General features: G+C 33.3%; 6 protein-coding genes across 7 annotated transcripts; 4 read left to right on the forward strand and 2 right to left on the reverse strand.

Moving 5' to 3' along the window:
- Positions 1 to 516: 516 nt before the first annotated feature.
- LOC119631422 (eukaryotic translation initiation factor 3 subunit L) lies at positions 517 to 2,746 on the reverse strand. The gene is made up of 4 exons (XM_038023601.1): positions 2,639 to 2,746; positions 2,011 to 2,489; positions 974 to 1,946; positions 517 to 913 (listed from the first exon to the last, which is right to left on the reverse strand). Exons 1-4 carry the CDS (start codon positions 2,666 to 2,668, stop codon positions 779 to 781), a joined length of 1,617 nt encoding a protein of 538 aa, XP_037879529.1. The 5' UTR covers positions 2,669 to 2,746; the 3' UTR covers positions 517 to 778.
- Positions 2,747 to 3,896: 1,150 nt separating this feature from the next.
- On the forward strand, positions 3,897 to 5,127 carry LOC119631733 (autophagy protein 12-like). Its single transcript, XM_038024196.1, has 3 exons — positions 3,897 to 4,144; positions 4,198 to 4,334; positions 4,392 to 5,127. Exons 1-3 carry the CDS (start codon positions 4,087 to 4,089, stop codon positions 4,512 to 4,514), a joined length of 318 nt encoding a protein of 105 aa, XP_037880124.1. The 5' UTR covers positions 3,897 to 4,086; the 3' UTR covers positions 4,515 to 5,127.
- Positions 5,128 to 5,136: 9 nt separating this feature from the next.
- LOC119631732 (NADH dehydrogenase [ubiquinone] 1 beta subcomplex subunit 5, mitochondrial) lies at positions 5,137 to 6,131 on the reverse strand. Its single transcript, XM_038024195.1, has 4 exons — positions 5,927 to 6,131; positions 5,618 to 5,841; positions 5,435 to 5,541; positions 5,137 to 5,376 (listed from the first exon to the last, which is right to left on the reverse strand). The coding sequence occupies exons 1-4, from the start codon at positions 6,009 to 6,011 to the stop codon at positions 5,235 to 5,237; spliced, it is 558 nt and encodes a 185-aa protein (XP_037880123.1). The 5' UTR covers positions 6,012 to 6,131; the 3' UTR covers positions 5,137 to 5,234.
- A 232-nt stretch (positions 6,132 to 6,363) lies between these two features.
- On the forward strand, positions 6,364 to 8,229 carry LOC119631735 (isochorismatase domain-containing protein 1). Its single transcript, XM_038024198.1, has 4 exons — positions 6,364 to 6,419; positions 7,382 to 7,608; positions 7,665 to 7,874; positions 7,931 to 8,229. The coding sequence occupies exons 2-4, from the start codon at positions 7,486 to 7,488 to the stop codon at positions 8,213 to 8,215; spliced, it is 618 nt and encodes a 205-aa protein (XP_037880126.1). The 5' UTR covers positions 6,364 to 6,419; positions 7,382 to 7,485; the 3' UTR covers positions 8,216 to 8,229.
- A 370-nt stretch (positions 8,230 to 8,599) lies between these two features.
- LOC119631734 (protein KRI1 homolog) lies at positions 8,600 to 11,556 on the forward strand. The gene is made up of 5 exons (XM_038024197.1): positions 8,600 to 8,745; positions 8,804 to 9,121; positions 9,183 to 10,390; positions 10,450 to 10,613; positions 10,677 to 11,556. Exons 1-5 carry the CDS (start codon positions 8,622 to 8,624, stop codon positions 11,347 to 11,349), a joined length of 2,487 nt encoding a protein of 828 aa, XP_037880125.1. The 5' UTR covers positions 8,600 to 8,621; the 3' UTR covers positions 11,350 to 11,556.
- A 1,918-nt stretch (positions 11,557 to 13,474) lies between these two features.
- Positions 13,475 to 15,614, forward strand: LOC119631596 (differentially expressed in FDCP 8 homolog). 2 transcript variants are annotated; one of them, XM_038023951.1, is made up of 4 exons: positions 13,475 to 14,529; positions 14,653 to 14,700; positions 14,767 to 15,096; positions 15,191 to 15,614. In XM_038023951.1, the coding sequence occupies exons 1-4, from the start codon at positions 13,773 to 13,775 to the stop codon at positions 15,562 to 15,564; spliced, it is 1,509 nt and encodes a 502-aa protein (XP_037879879.1). In that variant the 5' UTR covers positions 13,475 to 13,772; the 3' UTR covers positions 15,565 to 15,614. The 2 variants fall into 2 exon arrangements, with proteins under 2 accessions (XP_037879879.1, XP_037879880.1); XM_038023952.1 differs by lacking the exon at positions 14,653 to 14,700 and having other exon boundaries at positions 13,477 to 14,529.
- Positions 15,615 to 19,110: the final 3,496 nt, after the last annotated feature.

Consider the following 19,110-nt stretch of genomic DNA (forward strand, 5'->3'; position numbering starts at 1 on the left):
CGATAAGACCAATATATCTAGTAGAGTGGAATTTTTATTATCTGTTGATTCTTTGCGCTTTATCAATGATGACAAGCTTTGGCGATTTAAGAGCATTAATTACACAATTAGAGTGAAAAGTGAAAGAAAGAATTATCTTCAAAAGTACGTCTATAAAGCCTATAGCGTTCAGTATCATCTTTAATCCTTATTGCCCCCTAACCTACTGCTATTCGTTTTCATTTGCAATCCTCCGAAACACGATTTAAAAGATCTATATGTCATGTATGTATATAGACAATTTAAGCCTGTCCGGCCGTCATTCTGTCGTTTGTAGGCAATTCGGTTAAGAGTTTGCTTACTTATAAGAGATTCGATCATATAAATTTGAATAAATTCCTATCGAAAGAGAAGAAATAATTATGTTATGTGAGTCTAAAAAATATTGATTTTTCAAAATTCCAAAATTGATATCTATATTCAATTCATACACTCATCCTCCGTTGATCTCATGAAAAATATTAACAACATTCTTGATTTCCATATGCGCAAACAAGCTGCAGCAAATTAATTATGCTTAGTAAGACTATGGCCGAGTGAGTATGGCTACTGCGTACCACAGCGGTACATTTTAATTTTTTAGGGCTTTCGTAACTATGAGCGATTGACTTCAAAAGTTTAAAAATATAGCATCGCTACAGATATATCCTCCAATGATGGATATAAAATGTCTCTCTTTATTGTTATTTTTCTTAATTCTCTTACATTAAAAGAAAAAATATGGAGAATCGAAATGATCTTAAATGTGAATGTTTTTCAATTTTCGATTCAAATCATTGAATTTTAAAATCTTACGAACGAAAAAGTCTCCGTAACGATGAGACACTTTGGTATCAGCGATATGAATCATGTCGTCATCTATGTAGAAATCCAACTGTAAACAAATTAAACAATGCTAGTTTACAAAATTACAACTATAATGTAATAGATTTACCTCAGAACCGGATTTAAAAGTTCCTTCCAGGCCACTTGAACCCTTGGTCCAAACTAAATTACGCATTTTGTGCTTGAAACATAGTAAACGTATTAAAAGCTTCGAAATATCGTCTTCATTGGCATTGGGATCGATAAGTGATGCCAGCTTGGACAATGGAAGAGTCGTGTAGAGTTTTAAATATGATCGCGTGGTCGGCAAATCTTTCTGTTGACGTACTTCATCCATAAAGACTTGTAGCTGATGTTCCATGGGATCTTTTACGTAGTCCTCCATGGGTGCATCAGCTGCAGGTGGACAAGGGCTGACAAAGCGTGGGCTAGCAAATAAAAAGAACGATTTGAATATTTCCAAGTCCCCACATTGCATTTTAAACATGGAATCGTGATAATTCTTCTCACGTAAGACCTGTTGTATAGATTCGTCAATGCATTGAGGATGTAATACCAAACAAATGGCCAAAAGATGGTACATTTGTTCAGCCTGTTTGTTAATTTGATCATTTTGATAAGAACGCGTGCTATACAATTGCTTCGTACGTTGTATGTATAGCAAAATTTCAGAGAAAGTCCTTATGGCATCAGAGTAACGACGCATCATCAAATAAGCAAAGCCTACATAGTATGACGTAGAAATCTGGCAAGCTGGTATATGTGAATATTGCGATTTCTTATGAATTTCAATGGGCTCCAAAACTTTAATGGCCTGATAAAAATCACCTAACAAGGAATGCACACGTAACAAACCCACCAAAGAGAAGTAGCCTAGCATTTTATAAAAAGAAAGTTCACCAAATTCCCCGGCCACAGCCTGGGGATCATTGCCTTGAGAAATTGCCTCCAATTGTTTTTTAATATTTGAAATATCCACCAAAGAGTGTAGAACGTTAAGAATGCACAAAATACTCCACGCATTACTATGATTTATACATAGCTGATGAATCTCCTCGGGCGATTTGTCGGTTAGGCGAGCTCTGCAAATTCAATACATAATCAAAACAAAATAATTTCTTTCTTTCAACATTGTCAAAATCAAACCTGTATTGAGCAAAATTTTGAAATTGGTAAACAAACTCATCCACCAACTCCCATAGCCAAACATCAGGCAATTCCAATAAAACGGGGCTTTGGGAAGATATAATCAAATTAAAGAAATCGCAGTAATTGAAAAACGAATTAATACGCTGCTCCAGCTTCGGACCACCGGGTATACGAGCATGAATATGACGGAAATACAACTCCTTGTATAAAATCAAAAATACTTTATCATTATCAACTAAAGCGGCCACTTCATCCTCATCTGGCCAGGCGGACTTATCAAAGTGATGATCGCTTATTTGAGGAAAAGTATTCTCATACATATTTTGTATATCATACATGACACCCTCCTTAATAGCTTGGCAAAAGTTTATTATGAAATATTTCACGTTGTCCGGCATACGACTTGCATAAAACGAACGTTCATACTCCAGGTCCAATTGAGGGTCGCCAGTGTGCACGTACTCATCATAATAATCCTAAAATAAATTTTCATTAATGTGATAGCAGGCAGACACAAGGCGAAGAATTTCTCTAGAAAAGTAAGGTTAGCCTCAGACATATTGCCAACGTTTACAGCTTCAAAAAAAAAGCAGAATCTGTCGACACTCTAAACATATATACGTACAACATTAACATAATCCTCTCCACCGTACATATTTTTCTTAATTATTATCGCTTAAAAAATTTAAAATATTTCACAAAATTTTCTTAACCAATTGTTTAACACGCCTACAAAAAACAATTCACACAGAACAGAGTACAGAATTGCCAAGCGTGAAATATATAAAAAAATGGAAATATCTCAAAAGACATTGCCATTAAAAAAAATTATAAAATCTAAGGAACACTGCCAAAAGACAGAGTAGTAAGACTCTCCGTGATATTCGCAAATAACGTAGTAAATGCATAATGTGCTTACAAATTATCGGAGATCTACAAATACTTACATTACAATTTTAATGCCGCTAAATTATTTTGATATAGTTAAACAAACACGTTTCGGACACCTATTATTTATGGCCATGGACAAGTCTAGAGCTGCCTGGTCTTCTTCGTGTTACTTTAGCAACAGAGTCCCATTGAATCCTATATCACTCTTTAAGAATGCACGCGACATTATCCGTTGGGAATTCAGCTTCGAAATTCACAAAACAAAGCACAATATTTCTTCTCAATTTTGATTTCAATTTCTAATAAGCAAGGATCGAGCTTGATTCAACAGATATAAAGGCTCTTAATCGGTTGATTAGTAGCCACACATATGATTCTTCCCACTTGCTCAAAATGGGTGCTACTCTTGTCGCTAGATGTGATGTATGCACAATGGTGAATACCATATCTTTCGATGTCCTATATTCGAATCTTAACATTGAATATTTTAAGAAACTAAATGGGCCTTTGAAAGAAACTAAAATCTTTCATATAATTTTATTTTTTGAAGTAATGTTTTTCTTTAAAATGCCGCCGAAACATATTAATATTTTCCCTTTATTTCATGAGACACAACACTCTTATTAAAAAAATTAAATTTCAAATATACAATCCCTTTAAGTATTTTTTTTTATACCAATCAATACACATGCAACACTGATTCAATACCTCAGATCAGATAGAAATCTATCGAATACTTAACAGTGAAAGATTTGCAAGTTATGAGGGAGTGTTTCTCGCATCTTTTGTGCATATATATTTAAAAAAAAAGTCGAAAATCGAAAATGAAATTTATTTACTCCATACATTATCAGTAGTCTTTATAACAATAGATAGCACACAATACCATTACAATAAAGAAACTGCTATGGCAATACTATCTCATCAAACATATTTTAAGCATTAATTCAAGAGTTGGAGAGCAACCGAAGCATATATAATATAAATATACATTACATTTGATAACAATTAATATCCATTTACAAGGAAGTAGTGCTAACAAATATATGTAAATGTATATACATACGAACATATATACATATATGTATAATCAGCTGATCTCATAAAAATCAAATAAAGAAATTTGTGCAATTTTTAACAGTTTCTAAGGACGAAAAAAGACACGCTGAGACGTAATTAAAAATGACGGAAACTGAATCTGAACCTGTCTCCTTAGCAGCAGAAAAAGAAAACACGAAAAGTTTGTATATATGAAATGCAAAAAAATTAGTATTATTAATGTTGATTTTATAGTTTGCATTTTATTGAATGCTACGGGGAATGTACCAATTATTAAGAAACGAACTTGGACGGTAGACCCATACAAGACTGTCAGTTGGATACAAAAATTTATACATAAATATTTGAAATTGGATGCCAGTGAGCAAATTGTAAGTCGCTATTCATTTATATTTAATTTATATAGTCTTAGTTATAATTCCTTTTAGTTTTTATATGTTAACCAAACATTTGCACCTCCTCCGGATCAGATAATAAAAAATCTCTATGATTGCCATGGCACCAATGGTAAATTGGTCTTATATTACTGTAAAAATCAAGCGTGGGGATAAAGTGATAACACATTAAAGATTATGCCCTTTTATACTTAAATTCATTTTGTTCAGATTGTAACAGTAATAAAAAGTACAATAGATAAGACACGACAGCAATGCGGTAAAGGAATCAACATGCTTAAGCAGTATCGCCGTCATATAAAACAAGTATCGATTTCTACATATTTTAAGCATTAACAGTAAGAGTTGGAGAGACGCGCAAGCATGAGTAAATCAATGCCCAATATAATTATATGATATAAAAAATACATCATATTCTATATCAACTGGTATACCCTCGCAGAAGTAATTTTCATATATTCTCGAAAAAACCATATAAAGAAATTTTCGCCGTTTTCAATAGTTTTCAAAAATAAAAAAATAAGTTGTGACAGAAACTAAGTCTGAATTTTTGGCAGCAAAGAAAGAGAGTACAAAAGCTTAAATTCTTAAAAGGCGAGAAAATAAAGAAGTTAAAATTGATTTTATATTGTCAAAATCAATAGTGGGGACAAAGTCATAACAAGCTACATTTTATGTGTTGTATCTCATGTCTTCTTTCCAATTTATGTAATCGGGTTAGTTTAAAAGATTTAACTCTTAAATAAATTATCTTTAAGTTATAACACTTCATAAATGCTTTTTGTTTGCAATGCTTTAATGAAATCTTCTTTACAGTTCTTTAAAAGAATTACATAGATGTTGCTGATATATTCAAAAACCTACGTTTCTTAGAGTTTAGATATCGCCACGCAGTTCTTCCAAGTCGTCAGCCGCTTGTTTAGAAATTCTATGATATTTAGCAATGACGGGCCGGTAGTAGTAAGCTTGATAATCATTACGTTCCGACATTTTGGCACGTATTTTATCTTCAAGTAATCTAAAATATGTGTGCGTTCGATTGAAGACATTTCCATAACTCTTTATTGATGATTTACCTGATTTGACTCTTTTCATTTTCTTCAAACAAATGATGTAAATGTTTCTCATATTCCTGCTGTGGGCTGGGATGTAAGTAACGAGATATAAAACGGGATATTGGGTGCTGTAAATGTGTAACAAACAGGTTAAATTTTAAAAGAGCAAGTGATTAATTACTATACATAGATACTCAAAATTACCTTGTGGTATTCCCAATGCTTTGGTTCATAATTGTCGGGAATGGGTTCCAGTTGAGCCGGACCAATGAAGATGTTACAATACAAAACAATACCGATAATGGGTCCCAGACCGATCATCGTATAAAAGTGCAATAAATCTTTAAATTTATCCCATTGAAAACGCGATGGCTTCACAATCATGTGGTCATGACCGCCACTCATTTGACGCAATTGCATTTGTACAGCTAGAATTAACAATTTGTTTTGATTTATATTAAGAGTTGCGTAATGATTGTGCAGAACGGAGAATTTCTATTAAGTAATTTTTACCATTTTTCATGGCAGATGTAGGCAGGGCAGCACGATATTTAGCAAAATTTGCTGCTGGACGTAAAAAATTACTCCAGCTGACCATTTTTAAATAAAAACTTCACCAACAAAATTCCGACCAAATATATGAATCAAGTAATATTTACGTTTACCAGGTCGAATTGCTTAAACTACATAACAGCGAACAGTGTTGCCAAGCAAAATTTTAATAAACAACCGATAACTAAAGCAAGAATTGAGAAATTACACGAGTTGGTTAATATCTAACAAACCATTCTATTGGTTCTATTATATAAGCAAGGAAGTAAATAAAGGAAAAAGAATTCTTGAATATATTAAAATATAGTCGATTTATTTATAAAAACAAAAGAAAACAACATTACATGAATTTTATAAATTTGATCGCAGATTACTAATCAATAAGTAGAGTGTTGTCAAAGTGTTTACTAGTTAGTGTTTTACTATTATTTGGACTATTAATTTTGACAACGGGGTAAGTCCGTTTTTGAAAGTAATATATTTAAAAATATTGTTAATTACTAATCGGAATATTTTTTCTTTTTTTGTATTTTGCTGTATTAGATAATGCAAGTTTATTAACTAAAAATATAAAGGTTTTCTTCCTAAATGGACTTGTCTCACTTGCAAAATTGTTGAATTATTGTAATCAATAATTGAAGAAATAATATTTTAGTTGCGTTATACTTTTTTTAATAATAAAAACAAAATACTATTCAATTTTATATAAATATTTAATCATTTGACGAAAATATTATAGTAATAGTGGGATACATGTAAGAAATTGTTTTTTCGGATTGATGCTCTTATCCCTTTAAAATTGCGGACGTTTGATGAGAATGAATAATAAATTGTGATAAATGATATTTATTTCATTGTCACTGGACTGGAGAAGTTACATTCACCTTAAGGCTCACTAAGGTAAATGTTTCTATTTTGGTCAATGCACCTACATATATGTACCTACCTATCTACATAAATACATATATATATATATATATATACGTATACATGGTTTTGGGTTATCACATTTCATTGGTGCTTCAAACTCCAAGTTGGTATTTTTTCCGATTCTCTGGATTCTATAATTTCATTCCAAACATATAATTTGATCATTATTAGAACTGTGAAGTCCTCGATCCAATTCATACATATTTCGCTTACAATGTGCGATTGATATCGTTAGCTTCGCATAAGATAATACCTTTTCTCAATCAAAGGGAAATACGAAATATTTTACATGAACATTTGGAGGCAAGTGAAAAAGTTGTATTTGCACAACTTTCGAAATAAACGTATCTATAATACCTTTAACTAACTAGTATAGATTCTGCATATTTGTTTTTTTTTTTTGGTCGTATATTGTTTTCTATAATTTTCATAATTGTTTTTTTTTTTTTTTCTTATAAATGGACTTGTCCCACTTTCAAATTAAAGGGCTCATTTGTCAATTTATACTTTGCAGCTAATGTTCAATTAGACTTACTACGAGTGGTGAAGTTTTTGAAACTTTTAACAAAACATTTTTATAAAATTTAAATATGGCCTCGTGTTTGCGTCATTTAAACCCTAAAAAGACTTTATTCTTGCTATGTGATATACAGGAAAAATTCCGATCAGCTATACCTTTATTTGCAAATTTATTGCAAAACGTCAATAAACTGGTAAGATTGCAAATGTTTTCAATTTATTTGTAGAATAATTTATACATTGTTTAAAGACAAAAGCTGGCAAGGAGTTGGATGTGGCACTTATTTGCACCCAGCAGTATCCGGAGAAATTGGGTAGAATATGTGCCGAAATTGATATAAATCACGCCAAAGCTGTATATGATAAAACTCAGTTTAGCATGCTAATACCGGAATTGGAAAATAAATTAAAAGAATTATTTTGTGATAAGCCAGATGATGTGGTCCTTTACGGCATAGAAGTAATTTTTGAACAAATGTTTTAATCGTAACATAATCATTTATAAGTTACTTTCAGACCCATGTTTGTGTCGAACAAACTGCCATAGATCTCTTGGAGCGCAATATTAACGTTTTCTTGGTGGCCGATTGTTTATGCTCTCGTCTAAATCAGGATCGTGATCTAGCGTTGGAACGTTTACGTTCGGCTGGTTGTATAATAACTAGCAGTGAAAGTGTTATATTTGATTTAATGCGTGATAAAAATCATCCCAAGTTTGATGTTATACGTAAATTTGTTAATCATCCATCCGCGGACATGCAATTGAGTAAAGTTGATAAGAAAACGCAATCCAAATTATAATTAATTAATTAATGAATAAACGCAATGCAATGCCTTATCTTGCAAAGCAAGCTTTATATAACTGCATTAATCCACACAATTATAATCCAGTTAATACAATACGAAATTTACCTATCAGGCATTTGAAAATCTTTTAAGAAAACATTAGCATATCCGACATCTCAATTCCAATTGGGGAATACTCGGTAACTTACTAGGAAGACGTGAGCAATTTAAAAAAAAGAAATTTTTCAGAAAAGCGAAAGAAAGAATTTAATATTTTATTACAGAGTTCTTGATCGTAAAAAAATTGCTTATGAAAGGTTAAAGTATTGGCAGCCCTGGTAATTTTAATTATAAAGGGAAAAGAGAAGCACGTGTGCATTAAATAAATATTTGCTTAAATCTTATTTTCGTAAAAAGTAAAATGAGTAAGAATTTGTTTGAGGACTCCGACGATGGCAGCGATAATAAGGATTTCCAACTCGACACTAATAAGGAATATGCTAAAATTTATAATAATTTAAGGAAGAAAGAGTTGGTTAAGAAGTGTGAGTAGAAACATTTCTTACGATTACAGGCATACGAAAATAAAGGTTTAATAAATAGTTAAAGATAATGATTTGAAGGCTAACGACAACGATACTAGCACCGATTCTAGTGATTCTTCGGAAGAGGATGACATTTCAGATCCTGGCTTTGATCGAGAATTTTTTAAGACTTTAGCCTCCTTAAAAAGCAAAGATCCTTCCATATACGACAAAAATACAAAATTTTTTCAAAATTTGAGCGATGGCGATAATAATTCGGATGACAGTAAAGACGATGTCACGAATAAGAAAGGAAAATGTAAAAAACCGAAACCTGTAACTGTAAAAGATTATGAAAGGAACATACTTTTGGAAAAGAGCGGAAAATTTGAAGACGGTTAGTATTTTAACACGTATAAATAATAACATACATAAGCAAGGGAATTTAAATTTTGTAGATCCGGACGAAGAGGACTCCGCAGAGACCCAAAAAGAAAAACGTGCCTATTCTCCGTCTGCGGTTGAGGAAGAGAGGCATTTAAAGGATGAATTTCGTAAAGTAATGGCTGAAGAAGATTCTGATGAAGAGGAATTTGGTGGCATTTTTAAAAAACGTCAGAAAACTAAAGACGAACTGGATAAAGAAGAAGAAGATTATCTGAAATGGTTAGCTGGTAAACAAGATACCATTGGAGAAGACCTCAAGCAAAAACTAGAACCACTTAAAAGCTATTGGAATAGCGATGAGTTGCCTCAAAGTGAGAAATTCCTAAGAGATTACATTCTTAACAAAGGTTATGCAAAAGCTACAAATTACTCGGAGATACCTACTTATGATGAGATCGTGGGCACCAATGTACCATTATCGGATGACGAGAAGGAATTGGAAAAACAGGCCGAATTTGAGCAAAAGTATAATTTTCGTTTTGAAGAACCTGATCATGAATTTATTAAGAGATATCCTCGCACCATAGAATCGACGGTACGTCGTTCCGACGAAAAGCGCAAGCAAAAAAGATTGGAAATTAAGGAGCGTAAACAACAAGAGAAAGTACAAAAAATGAAAGAACTAGAGATGGTTAAGGAGATGAAGCGCCAGGAAATAATGGAAAAAATACGTAAATTGAAACTCGTCACTGGCAATGATGAATTGGGTTTTAAAGAAGATGAATTGGAAGAAGAATTTGATCCGGAAGCACATGACAAGCGTATGGAAGAAATATTTAACGATGATTACTATCAAGTCGATGAGGGTGAAGAAAAACCTCAATGTCCCTCAGATATTGAGGAGCTTCAATTAGAAGATTGGGATAATTATGACCCCACACAGGATAACGGAGCAGACGAATCTGAGTATGAGCCTCATTGCGAAGATGACGACTTTAATATGGATTGCGATTATGATCCAGTTAAGGCTAAGGAGGATTTACAAAAAGAGTTAATTGAAAATACAAAAAAGAGGAAAGGACGCAAAGGACGCCATAATCGCTTTAAGGAAATTATTAAAGCGGAGAAGCCAGTGTTTAATCCAGATGATGAGAAAACCTATGCTGAGTACATAGATGAGTACTATAAACTGGATTGTGAAGACATTATTGGTGACGTGCCATGTCGATTCAAGTATACAGCAACTACACCAAATGATTTTGGTTTGACAATAGAAGAGGTATAGTAATAGATCAGTTGACTTTTTTGCCATAATTAAGTATCGTGTCTTTTGAGTAGATTTTATTGGCAAAGAATAAAGAGCTTAATCAATGGGCCAGTTTGAAGAAGGCCGTACAAATACGTCCCGAACAACTGGAGAAGAAGGAACAGCGTCTTTACAAAATGAAAGCGAAAAACATGGAATTGAAAAGAAAAATTTTCAAAAGTTTATATGGAGAGGGGTAAATATGTTATTATTAAAATAAGACGAAACTTTGTTATTATTAATTATCCGCTCCTTTTAGATCCGACGAAGATGAGAATTTAGATGACAAAAACGAGACACTCGCGGATTCAAAGACTACAAAGCCAATTGCCGAAAATAGTAAACAGGACGAAATTAGTAAAAAATCTAAAAAGAAAAGGAAACGAAAGAATCGGGAATCATCAAGCAAAGCACATGTAAAAGATGATGGGAAAAATAGTTTAGAGCCGCCAACTGTTAAGAAACCAAAATTGGAGGAGAGTGCGATTGAAAATGGATCTGCAATGCAATATAACGATCAGCAAACGCAACAGCAACTTCCTAATAAGAAAAGGAAAAAACACGAAAGTAAAAGTATGCAAAGAGATGATAAAAATGAATTCAATGAAACAAAAGGTTCAAGCAAGTCAAATAATAGCAGAAATCCTTTCGCTCAGAGTAGTTTCATGTCTAACGTAAATGATAAGAAAGTTACCAGGAAAGAACTAGGTCCAACGCCACTCCATCGCCGCCAAGCCAAGAAGAAACATGACTGGGAAAGTTCGTCTGAAAATAAACTCAAATCCAAGTTTGGCAATAAAAACAACACCTTTACGAGTGGTAAAGCCGCTACAGATGAAGACGGGAAACAAATAAGCGATGAACGTTTGAAAGCTTACGGTATAAATCCCAGAAAGTTCCACAAAAAGCAAAAATACAGTAGTAAAAACTAACGGGGATCGATTACGTTTCCAATTGTCATTTATTTTATTCATATAAATTGAATTTGCAATAAAATGATGTAAATAATTGTAAACGATCTCTAAAAGGATTTATTTGCTAAAAAGCGTGCCTTTGAAAATACACGCAGATAAAAAATTTGTTCACATAGGCATGACACTCCACTTTAATGAAGTCTCTGCATTTGTCATTCCGCAAATAGTCTCTCGATTTTCCCGTCTTCTATTTAGTTGATGTGGAACCAATTTTCCCATGGCTTTGAAACCTTTAGGTGGTGGTAGTCTTATATTATTAATATATAAAATTAGCTAAAAAAAAATTGTTCGCTAAATATATGAAACTGAATTAAGCATATAATGTTATCGACTAATATTTAATATTTCATATATAAACACTCTCATATTTATTAAAAGAAGAAGTGATGAAAAAATCGGATTTATTATATTTTCCATAGTTAAGGATCTTAAAGATTGATTATAATGGTGAAAATATTGACGGTTATATGTATAAATTTTTTTTTTGGGAGAGATGTTGAGTTAAGATGGAACAATGTATAAAATTTCTGATAAATAACCAAAGCAGCAACAATTTATAATGTGACAATGTAAACAAATAAACGTTTACGCAAAATGCAACAACAGAATGCACACATTTCTATTTTCACAACAACAAAACACGTAGACGGTACCAGATTTACAACACAACCATACGCAAAATTAAGAGACAAAAAATACTGAGAATATGACTTTGCTGTAGACAATAAATATTACATGCATGACAAATGTAAACAAAACCAAGTGAGAACATTGTAGTTGGACAAGGCCGACCGTTCAATACTCTACGCCACATTGCATGAAATTACTATTAAGGATCAATTTTCATTGCTGATATTAAAACTTATAATTTTCTGCTCTACAAAGGATCAATTCTCGTGAAAATCCTTATAAGGGCAGGATCCAAAAATAGACCGAGATGTTCCAAATTACTATTATGCTATAACTTTCATAGTGAAGCATTGAAAATAATACGTTTTTATCGTATGATTTTCAGTTTTCGTTATGAGAGGGCGTTCAAAAAACGCCCCGCCGGTCCAAAGATTCCAGACCAATTTAGAATGCCGAAATACTACTACTTAGCCACTTTTGCTGAGAAATTTTGAATATTACAATTTTTTTTTCATACAACTTTTCAGAATAGGATGTTATATGGGGAGTGATCGAAAAAGTGAACTGATCCGAACTATTTTCAAAAGTTTTTGTCCTTGGTCCAAAGCACGTCAGTATACCAAATTTCATTGAAATATCTCAAAAATTGCGACACAAATTTAGATGGACATACATCAGATGGACAAACAGGCGTAGATCAATTCATATTACGGTTCTGAATCGATCGGTGTAATAAAAGGTGGGTTTATCTTAAGCCCTTCTGCGGGCTACATACGACTGCAGCAATTAATATATCCTGTACCACAATTACGTTTTAACATATTGAAGTCTCACTGCAAGCGATTTCTAAAATGATTTGCTAAATAAAATTAAATGGAAATTTGTCCTCTATATGCTCTATCAGGATAATTTAGGAGCAGGCCCGTGAAATTTCTGTCCTTCATCCAAATCACTGAGAACTGAAAAAATTAATTAACATTCAACTAAGATCATTGTCGATTAGTACATTAATTCTGATAAAAACTACTACAGAAGTAGGATACTTGAGTTAAGATATCTTAACTCAATTCATAAATTGAAGTTTTGACTCAGTTCAATCGAAAATATTTGACATTAAATACCATGTGTCAAAATTGCCGCTTTTATCTTTATTTAAACCGTTCAATACGCCTGAGTGGCCGAGTAGGCAAGCGCCTCGACTACCAACTTAATGGTCGTGGGTTCAAATCTCAAGTGCGGTAGAGTTTTTAATAAAGCCGAAATCTTTAGATGCTAGTGCTTTAAGAAAGTGCTTTTAGCCTTGGAATTTATTCTCTGGCTAAATAATAATAATAATAAAACCTTCAAAGCACAGTAATTTACTAAAAGTATATTTGAGCAAGCATGCGTTGCGATTCTGCGGCCCCATCCCAGTCTTGACAACTTCCAGTTTTATATTTACGTAATGCGTATCTGCTACTACTTCATACTTTTCTACTTTTCAAGTTGATTTTGCAAAGTAGTATAGTAGTCAGCTGAGGATATTTTTTTCAAAAATAAAAACAAAACATTTGAGTAGTATGAGTATACATATATATATATATATATATATATATTTAGTATAAGCTTTGTGAAAACAGATGATTCCTTTATTTACGTTGAACGGAATTTCTAATGTTTGAAGGAGGAAAAAAGCAAAGCTCAAGGAGTAATAATAAATAAAAGGCGAGAACAAATTAAGCTCGACAGCTCGATAACCTAAAAATTTCATAATGAATACTCTACGTGAAAGTCTATCTAATTTGCCAGGTGCTGTTTCAAATTTTATCAGCGAAAGTGCCTCAGCAGCGTCTAGCTATATCTACTCTGCGGGAAGTGAAACGACTAGTACTGATAATCAAACACGATCTTGTAGTTCCAAATCGGGATCTCTGCAAAGTCTTACGGACATTGAAAATGCTAGCTCATCGGGTGTGTTAATTAGTGAACGTTCCCTGCCAATACCTTCTACACTTGTTAAGGAGCAATGGCGTCTAATTTTCACATCGGAAGCCAGTGTGCAAGATCTGCAAGAGGCCGTAGCACACTGCAAGGATTTAGTGATGCTGTCCAATGAGAATAGTGAAGAGAGGCGATGGCTTGTAAGGCATTTAGTTGATTTGCGTTATTCTTTAAAGGAAATGATTGACGCGCAAAAAGATCAAATCGAGATAACAAACACAATAAAAACCGTAGTTGGCCATCATTTTGTGATTCGTACGCGAGGAGTAACAAGGAGCCTATCGTTGCCGACAAGTCGCAATTATTGTGATCACTGCACCGGAATTATATGGAGTGTAGTGCAAGCCTCATATATGTGTTCCGATTGTCATTATACAGTTCATCAGAAGTGTGTTGACAGCGTTGTAAGAATCTGCGCTCATGTTATTGTCTCCGAACGACAATATCCCATTGCTGACATATGCCCGGAAATCGGTTTGGCAGCCCAACAATACAAATGCGCTGAATGTCATACTCAGCTGAATTTCAGTAAGTGCATCCTCATCTTGAAAATTCATTTTGTGTTTTCTGCTTCTCTTTCTGTCGCTTTATGTGTTGTTTATTTGTTTGTTTGTTTGTTTTTACTTTCTTAATTTTTTTCAATATTTGAAGTCCAACATTCTGTCGTCCAATGTTTTGGTAAAAAAAAGTACAAAAATGGTAGTTTCATATATACTTACTGGTAAATAATATATTTTGTATATAATTATCTTATAATTATTTTAGAACATTTCTGGACTGAGCCACGTCTATGCGATTATTCGGGTTTATACTATTGTCCGTCTTGCCACTGGAATGATCAAAGTGTTATACCGGCACGGGTCGTGCACAATTGGGATTTTAGCATGCGTCGCGTGTCAAGAGCTTCCCTGCAAGAAATCAACCTTTTCCTAAATAAACCGCTTATTAAACTTGAAGAAGCGAATCCGAAATTGTTTGTTTTTCTCGAAAAGTTAGTCACACTTAAGAAACTAAGACAAAATTTGGTGTTTATGCGTAAATATTTATGCGAGTGCCGTCAGGCGTTGGCGGATAAATTATTAGAAATGGAAATTGGTATGCATCCCATATATATATATATATATATATCTATATATATATACTTGGAAATTAAAAAGAAATTAATTAAACATTATAATGATAATTTCAGGTACGCGCCGTTACTTAATACAAGCGAACGAATTTTATTCCATTAATGATTTGCAGCAAACCGAAAGCGGAGCTTTAACGGAGTTTTTATATAAAGTTTTCAATACGTTTGACAACCATATACGCAATTGTCCGATGTGTAAGGCCAAGGCTTATATCTGTGAAATTTGCAGCAACGACGAAGTAATCTTTCCATATGACGATGGCTGCATAATATGTGACAAATGCAACTCGATTTGTCATCGTGTCTGTATGACGCGGAAAAATATGATCTGTCCAAAGTGTGTGCGCTTAGAGGAGAGACGCTTGCAAAGAGTGTCAAAAATGGAAAATCAAAGGCATTACGATTGCATCGATCAGGATAACAGTGACTAAATGTTATTATATTCCTTTTGTCTATTTAATTTTTTTCTTTTTCTTACTTTTTTTAACGATTTATTTTTATACGTTTATTCTTTACACATGTATGTATTTAATATTAATTCTTTGCAAGTAAATAAAAACTGGGAAAATAACTATTTTTGGGCAATTATTTATTCACTCTAACAGATTCTTCTTCTTTGCAGTTTTCATCGTTTTATTTCCCTGCGAAAAATTTCCATCATCGAATTGCGAAAGAATGGTTTATGCCATTGCTAATGCTGAAAAAAAAAAACCGGTTAATTTTTAGATAAATTTCCTTAATGCTCTTATACTCGAAATTTCCATTGAGTACTAAAACGAGAAAATCCTGGAAGAAGATTGAAGATTTTGAATAAATTTAAAATCCCTTTGTTTATTGTGAATTCAATTCAACTCAGAGCTAAACTAAAGACAGTGGTGGTCAAGTGTTATATCAGTTTGTGAACTATTTTTCAATTTAACGTTACAAGGTTTATTTTGAATTGCGTCTACTTGTCTACCCAAATTATGTGGACAGTTCGGAATGCTTATTGACTGGCATTAAATTAGATCTGGAAAATGTCCTCCTTAATCTTGCCAGATTATGTTTATAAAATCGGTCTAATTGTCTCAATTTGTAAATGAACAAAAATCAATATATTCGATCTCTATATAGTTGTTTTCGTAATATCAGAAATGACTGACTAAATATCAAGATGATTTATTTAAATGATTGGTCCACATAGAACTTAAAAATTTTTCAATGCCAAATAAACGACGTGAAAAAAAAAACCAATCATATTTTCCATCTACCTATTGTTTACTTTTGTTCGTTCATATACATTATTTCGCAATATACGTATTTATATTCACTTAAAAGCATAGTCACTTTGAGAGAATTTAACGTCAAATGTTAACGCGAAAAAGCAGAGATGTTCGGACATTTTAAAAGCAAAGTCAGACAAGTTAAAAACGCACACAATGTTACAAGACGGAGACAATGTTAAAAACGGAGACAATGTTAAAAACGGAGGAAATGTTAAAAGCGAAGGCAATGTTAATAACGTAGACAAGGTTAGGAACGGAGGCAATGTTAAAAAAAAGAGGAAATGTTAAAAGTGGAGTAAATGTTTATAACGTAGGCAAGATTAAAAACTCAGGCAATGTTAAAAACGGAGGATATGTTAATAACGTAGGCAAGGTTAAAAACGGAGGCAATGATAAAAACGCAGGCCAAGTTAAAAAGGGAGCAAATGTTAATAACGTAGGCAAGGTTAAAAACGGAGGCAATGATAAACACGAAGGCAACTTGTCTGCAAAATGTTGCAACAAATTGCAGTGGAAACAGCTGTTGTTGTGGTCAACCATCTTAAAGAGTTAGTATTTTTGTAAAACTTTTTGTGTGTGCTTGTAGTGTAGAACTGGTAGCTGAAAACTAGTTTGTTGTTGTAAATTCGAATTTTTATTTACATTTTTGCCATGCACATGCTATTGCTTGCAACAAATTAAATTTTGCGCTTAGTTTTTTGTGTGCTTGTTATTGCAAACACATATCTATTATCTCTTAACTGCGATTGAAAAGATAACGAGAAGAAGAGCACTTTACGCGATCATAATTTAAAGATTTCTTAAGAGAATTTGTTTGCGTGGGGCTAAAGACGGGTCCTCTTCAAGTTTGGGCATTACATGGCGAATGCAATGCAATTTTTTTTTTTTAATTGGAATGCACTTTTGAGATTTTTCGCATCCTAGGCCGTATGTTTGTTTTATTTTTATACCCATCACTATAAGACGGAGGTATGCTTATAGTCTTTCCTCCCAAAATATATGTAACACCCAAAAGAAAGCTCCAGTACATATATTCTTGATCAGCGTGAAATTCTGAATTGATTTAGCCATGTCTATCCGCCAAGCATATCTGTGTGATGTGTGTTGTTGGAACTGTCTTGCTCGCAAAAATGAAGATATCGGGTTCAAATTTGCTAGAAAGATTGCTCGCAAGTTGGTCTTGAAAATGGTTCAAATTGGTTAGAGGAGAAGCGCACAGTGGAGCATAAACTGGGTTTCGGTCGAAAATATTCCACATTTACTTTACGAAGCACTCCACACTTTACGTGCAAAAATCGAAAACATCCGCCATGCCCACACAAAGTTACAAGTGATTAAGTTTTGTTCCTTTCACTTTTTTGAGGTTTCATTTTTATTTATCATATGGCAATCAAGACCGAATGTTTAAAACTATTTTGTACACTCACTCCTTAAGTGAAGATATATTATGTGCCTAAAAATGGGTTAATTTTGAAATGAATATCGTAGAGACTGCGAAAAAAAATAGAATGCATATGCACAACTAGCACAGGGGCACACCCGAACAACCAATACAGAACCAAATTGCAAGTGAATCCCTAAGCCATCGTAAACATGCAAAACATGCTTGGCAACCGATAGAGTAGTGATGACCAATTAATTTTCCCATCATAACGAGATATTAAGGTTAAAAGTTAATTTAAATACGACTTAGGCAAATCGCGCGTATTAAGCAAAGTTGTTTCGATAGACTTTAAAAAATCCGATATCAAGATTTAGTGATAGACATTATTTAGGTTTCTGCAAACAACTCTAAACGGGTTAAAGCGGTCATAATTATATTCAGATTGACTCGGCTTAATGAATATGAAGTACGTGGAGAAGCGGTTAAACCTTAACTCACCTAGCAATGTGGACGAATCGATAGTACCATTACTTAACTTGATTAAGTAGGACATACCAAGAATGACCCTACGTGTCTCAAGTGACGGTAAGCGTAATAGAAGCAACCTATCTTCATAAGGAGGCAAAGAGACAAGCGGGTTGCAAATCAAGGGCAATCTAAGAGCAAACATCAAGAACTGCTTCAATTGAATCTATATAATACCTATAGATGGGAGTCCACACAACCGAGGCGTATTCAAGTATTGATTTAACTAAGCACATGTATAGCTTTTTCGTAATGCAAGGATCCTTCAGCTCTTTGGACCACCTCTTAATCTTAACCAAGCGTGGACATAGCTTTACGTAGAAAGAGCTCAATATGCAGAATAAAATCTTATCTTTGGTCAAATAGAACCCCTTTAATCGATGAACAAGTCAACGCTTTCCAGCCTATGAGTGAGTCAATGAAATACTCAGTACTGAATGACTTCATTCTTAAGAAAGAAAGCTTCTTGCATTTTTTTAGATTTAATTTCATAAAATTTAAGTAGCATTATGTAACCAAATTATTTAAGTCAGTTTGAAGCCGACACGATTGCGTTTGCAATTTAATTGCAGGTATTGGTCTAACTGAGCAGAGATATGTTTTTAAAGCTTAGTGCATTTTCTTCTTTTTTTTTTTTTATTTTTTTTTTTGAAAACAGATTCTTACCAGATTACGGCTAGATTGTGACTTCACCGGCAAGTGTAGGCCGTAGTATAGAAATGTGTTGCAATGTGGAATAAAATTTGTTTGTAAGTGACAAGCGATCGCTGATGGATAACGTGCTTGCGTATCCTCGCATTAAT

This window comes from Glossina fuscipes, unplaced genomic scaffold (assembly GCF_014805625.2).
Source record: "Glossina fuscipes isolate IAEA_lab_2018 unplaced genomic scaffold, Yale_Gfus_2 1, whole genome shotgun sequence".
Classification (NCBI taxonomy): domain Eukaryota; kingdom Metazoa; phylum Arthropoda; class Insecta; order Diptera; family Glossinidae; genus Glossina; species Glossina fuscipes.

What these genes read in the sequence shown, in the direction of transcription:
- LOC119631422 (XM_038023601.1), bottom strand. Translation starts at nt 2,668, where the DNA reads ATGTACGGTGGAGAGGATTATGTTAATGTT. An exon ending in CAAAATTTTGCTCAATACAG is followed by an intron (nt 1,947 to 2,010) that starts GTTTGATTTTGA and finishes TTGAATTTGCAG; the next exon opens with AGCTCGCCTAACCGACAAAT. An exon ending in CTTTTAAATCCGGTTCTGAG is followed by an intron (nt 914 to 973) that starts GTAAATCTATTA and finishes ATTTGTTTACAG; the next exon opens with TTGGATTTCTACATAGATGA.
- LOC119631733 (XM_038024196.1), top strand. Translation starts at nt 4,087, where the DNA reads ATGACGGAAACTGAATCTGAACCTGTCTCCTTAGCAGCAGAAAAAGAA. An exon ending in AGAAAAAGAAAACACGAAAA is followed by an intron (nt 4,145 to 4,197) that starts GTTTGTATATAT and finishes TTGATTTTATAG; the next exon opens with TTTGCATTTTATTGAATGCT. An exon ending in TGGATGCCAGTGAGCAAATT is followed by an intron (nt 4,335 to 4,391) that starts GTAAGTCGCTAT and finishes AATTCCTTTTAG; the next exon opens with TTTTTATATGTTAACCAAAC.
- LOC119631732 (XM_038024195.1), bottom strand. Translation starts at nt 6,011, where the DNA reads ATGGTCAGCTGGAGTAATTTTTTACGTCCAGCAGCAAATTTTGCTAAA. An exon ending in TACATCTGCCATGAAAAATG is followed by an intron (nt 5,842 to 5,926) that starts GTAAAAATTACT and finishes TGTTAATTCTAG; the next exon opens with CTGTACAAATGCAATTGCGT. An exon ending in AGCATTGGGAATACCACAAG is followed by an intron (nt 5,542 to 5,617) that starts GTAATTTTGAGT and finishes ACACATTTACAG; the next exon opens with CACCCAATATCCCGTTTTAT.
- LOC119631735 (XM_038024198.1), top strand. Translation starts at nt 7,486, where the DNA reads ATGGCCTCGTGTTTGCGTCATTTAAACCCTAAAAAGACTTTATTCTTG. An exon ending in TGCAAAACGTCAATAAACTG is followed by an intron (nt 7,609 to 7,664) that starts GTAAGATTGCAA and finishes CATTGTTTAAAG; the next exon opens with ACAAAAGCTGGCAAGGAGTT. An exon ending in TGGTCCTTTACGGCATAGAA is followed by an intron (nt 7,875 to 7,930) that starts GTAATTTTTGAA and finishes AGTTACTTTCAG; the next exon opens with ACCCATGTTTGTGTCGAACA.
- LOC119631734 (XM_038024197.1), top strand. Translation starts at nt 8,622, where the DNA reads ATGAGTAAGAATTTGTTTGAGGACTCCGACGATGGCAGCGATAATAAG. An exon ending in GAAAGAGTTGGTTAAGAAGT is followed by an intron (nt 8,746 to 8,803) that starts GTGAGTAGAAAC and finishes TTTAATAAATAG; the next exon opens with TTAAAGATAATGATTTGAAG. An exon ending in TTGGTTTGACAATAGAAGAG is followed by an intron (nt 10,391 to 10,449) that starts GTATAGTAATAG and finishes TCTTTTGAGTAG; the next exon opens with ATTTTATTGGCAAAGAATAA.
- LOC119631596 (XM_038023951.1), top strand. Translation starts at nt 13,773, where the DNA reads ATGAATACTCTACGTGAAAGTCTATCTAATTTGCCAGGTGCTGTTTCA. An exon ending in TAAAAAAAAGTACAAAAATG is followed by an intron (nt 14,701 to 14,766) that starts GTAGTTTCATAT and finishes TAATTATTTTAG; the next exon opens with AACATTTCTGGACTGAGCCA. An exon ending in ATTATTAGAAATGGAAATTG is followed by an intron (nt 15,097 to 15,190) that starts GTATGCATCCCA and finishes TGATAATTTCAG; the next exon opens with GTACGCGCCGTTACTTAATA.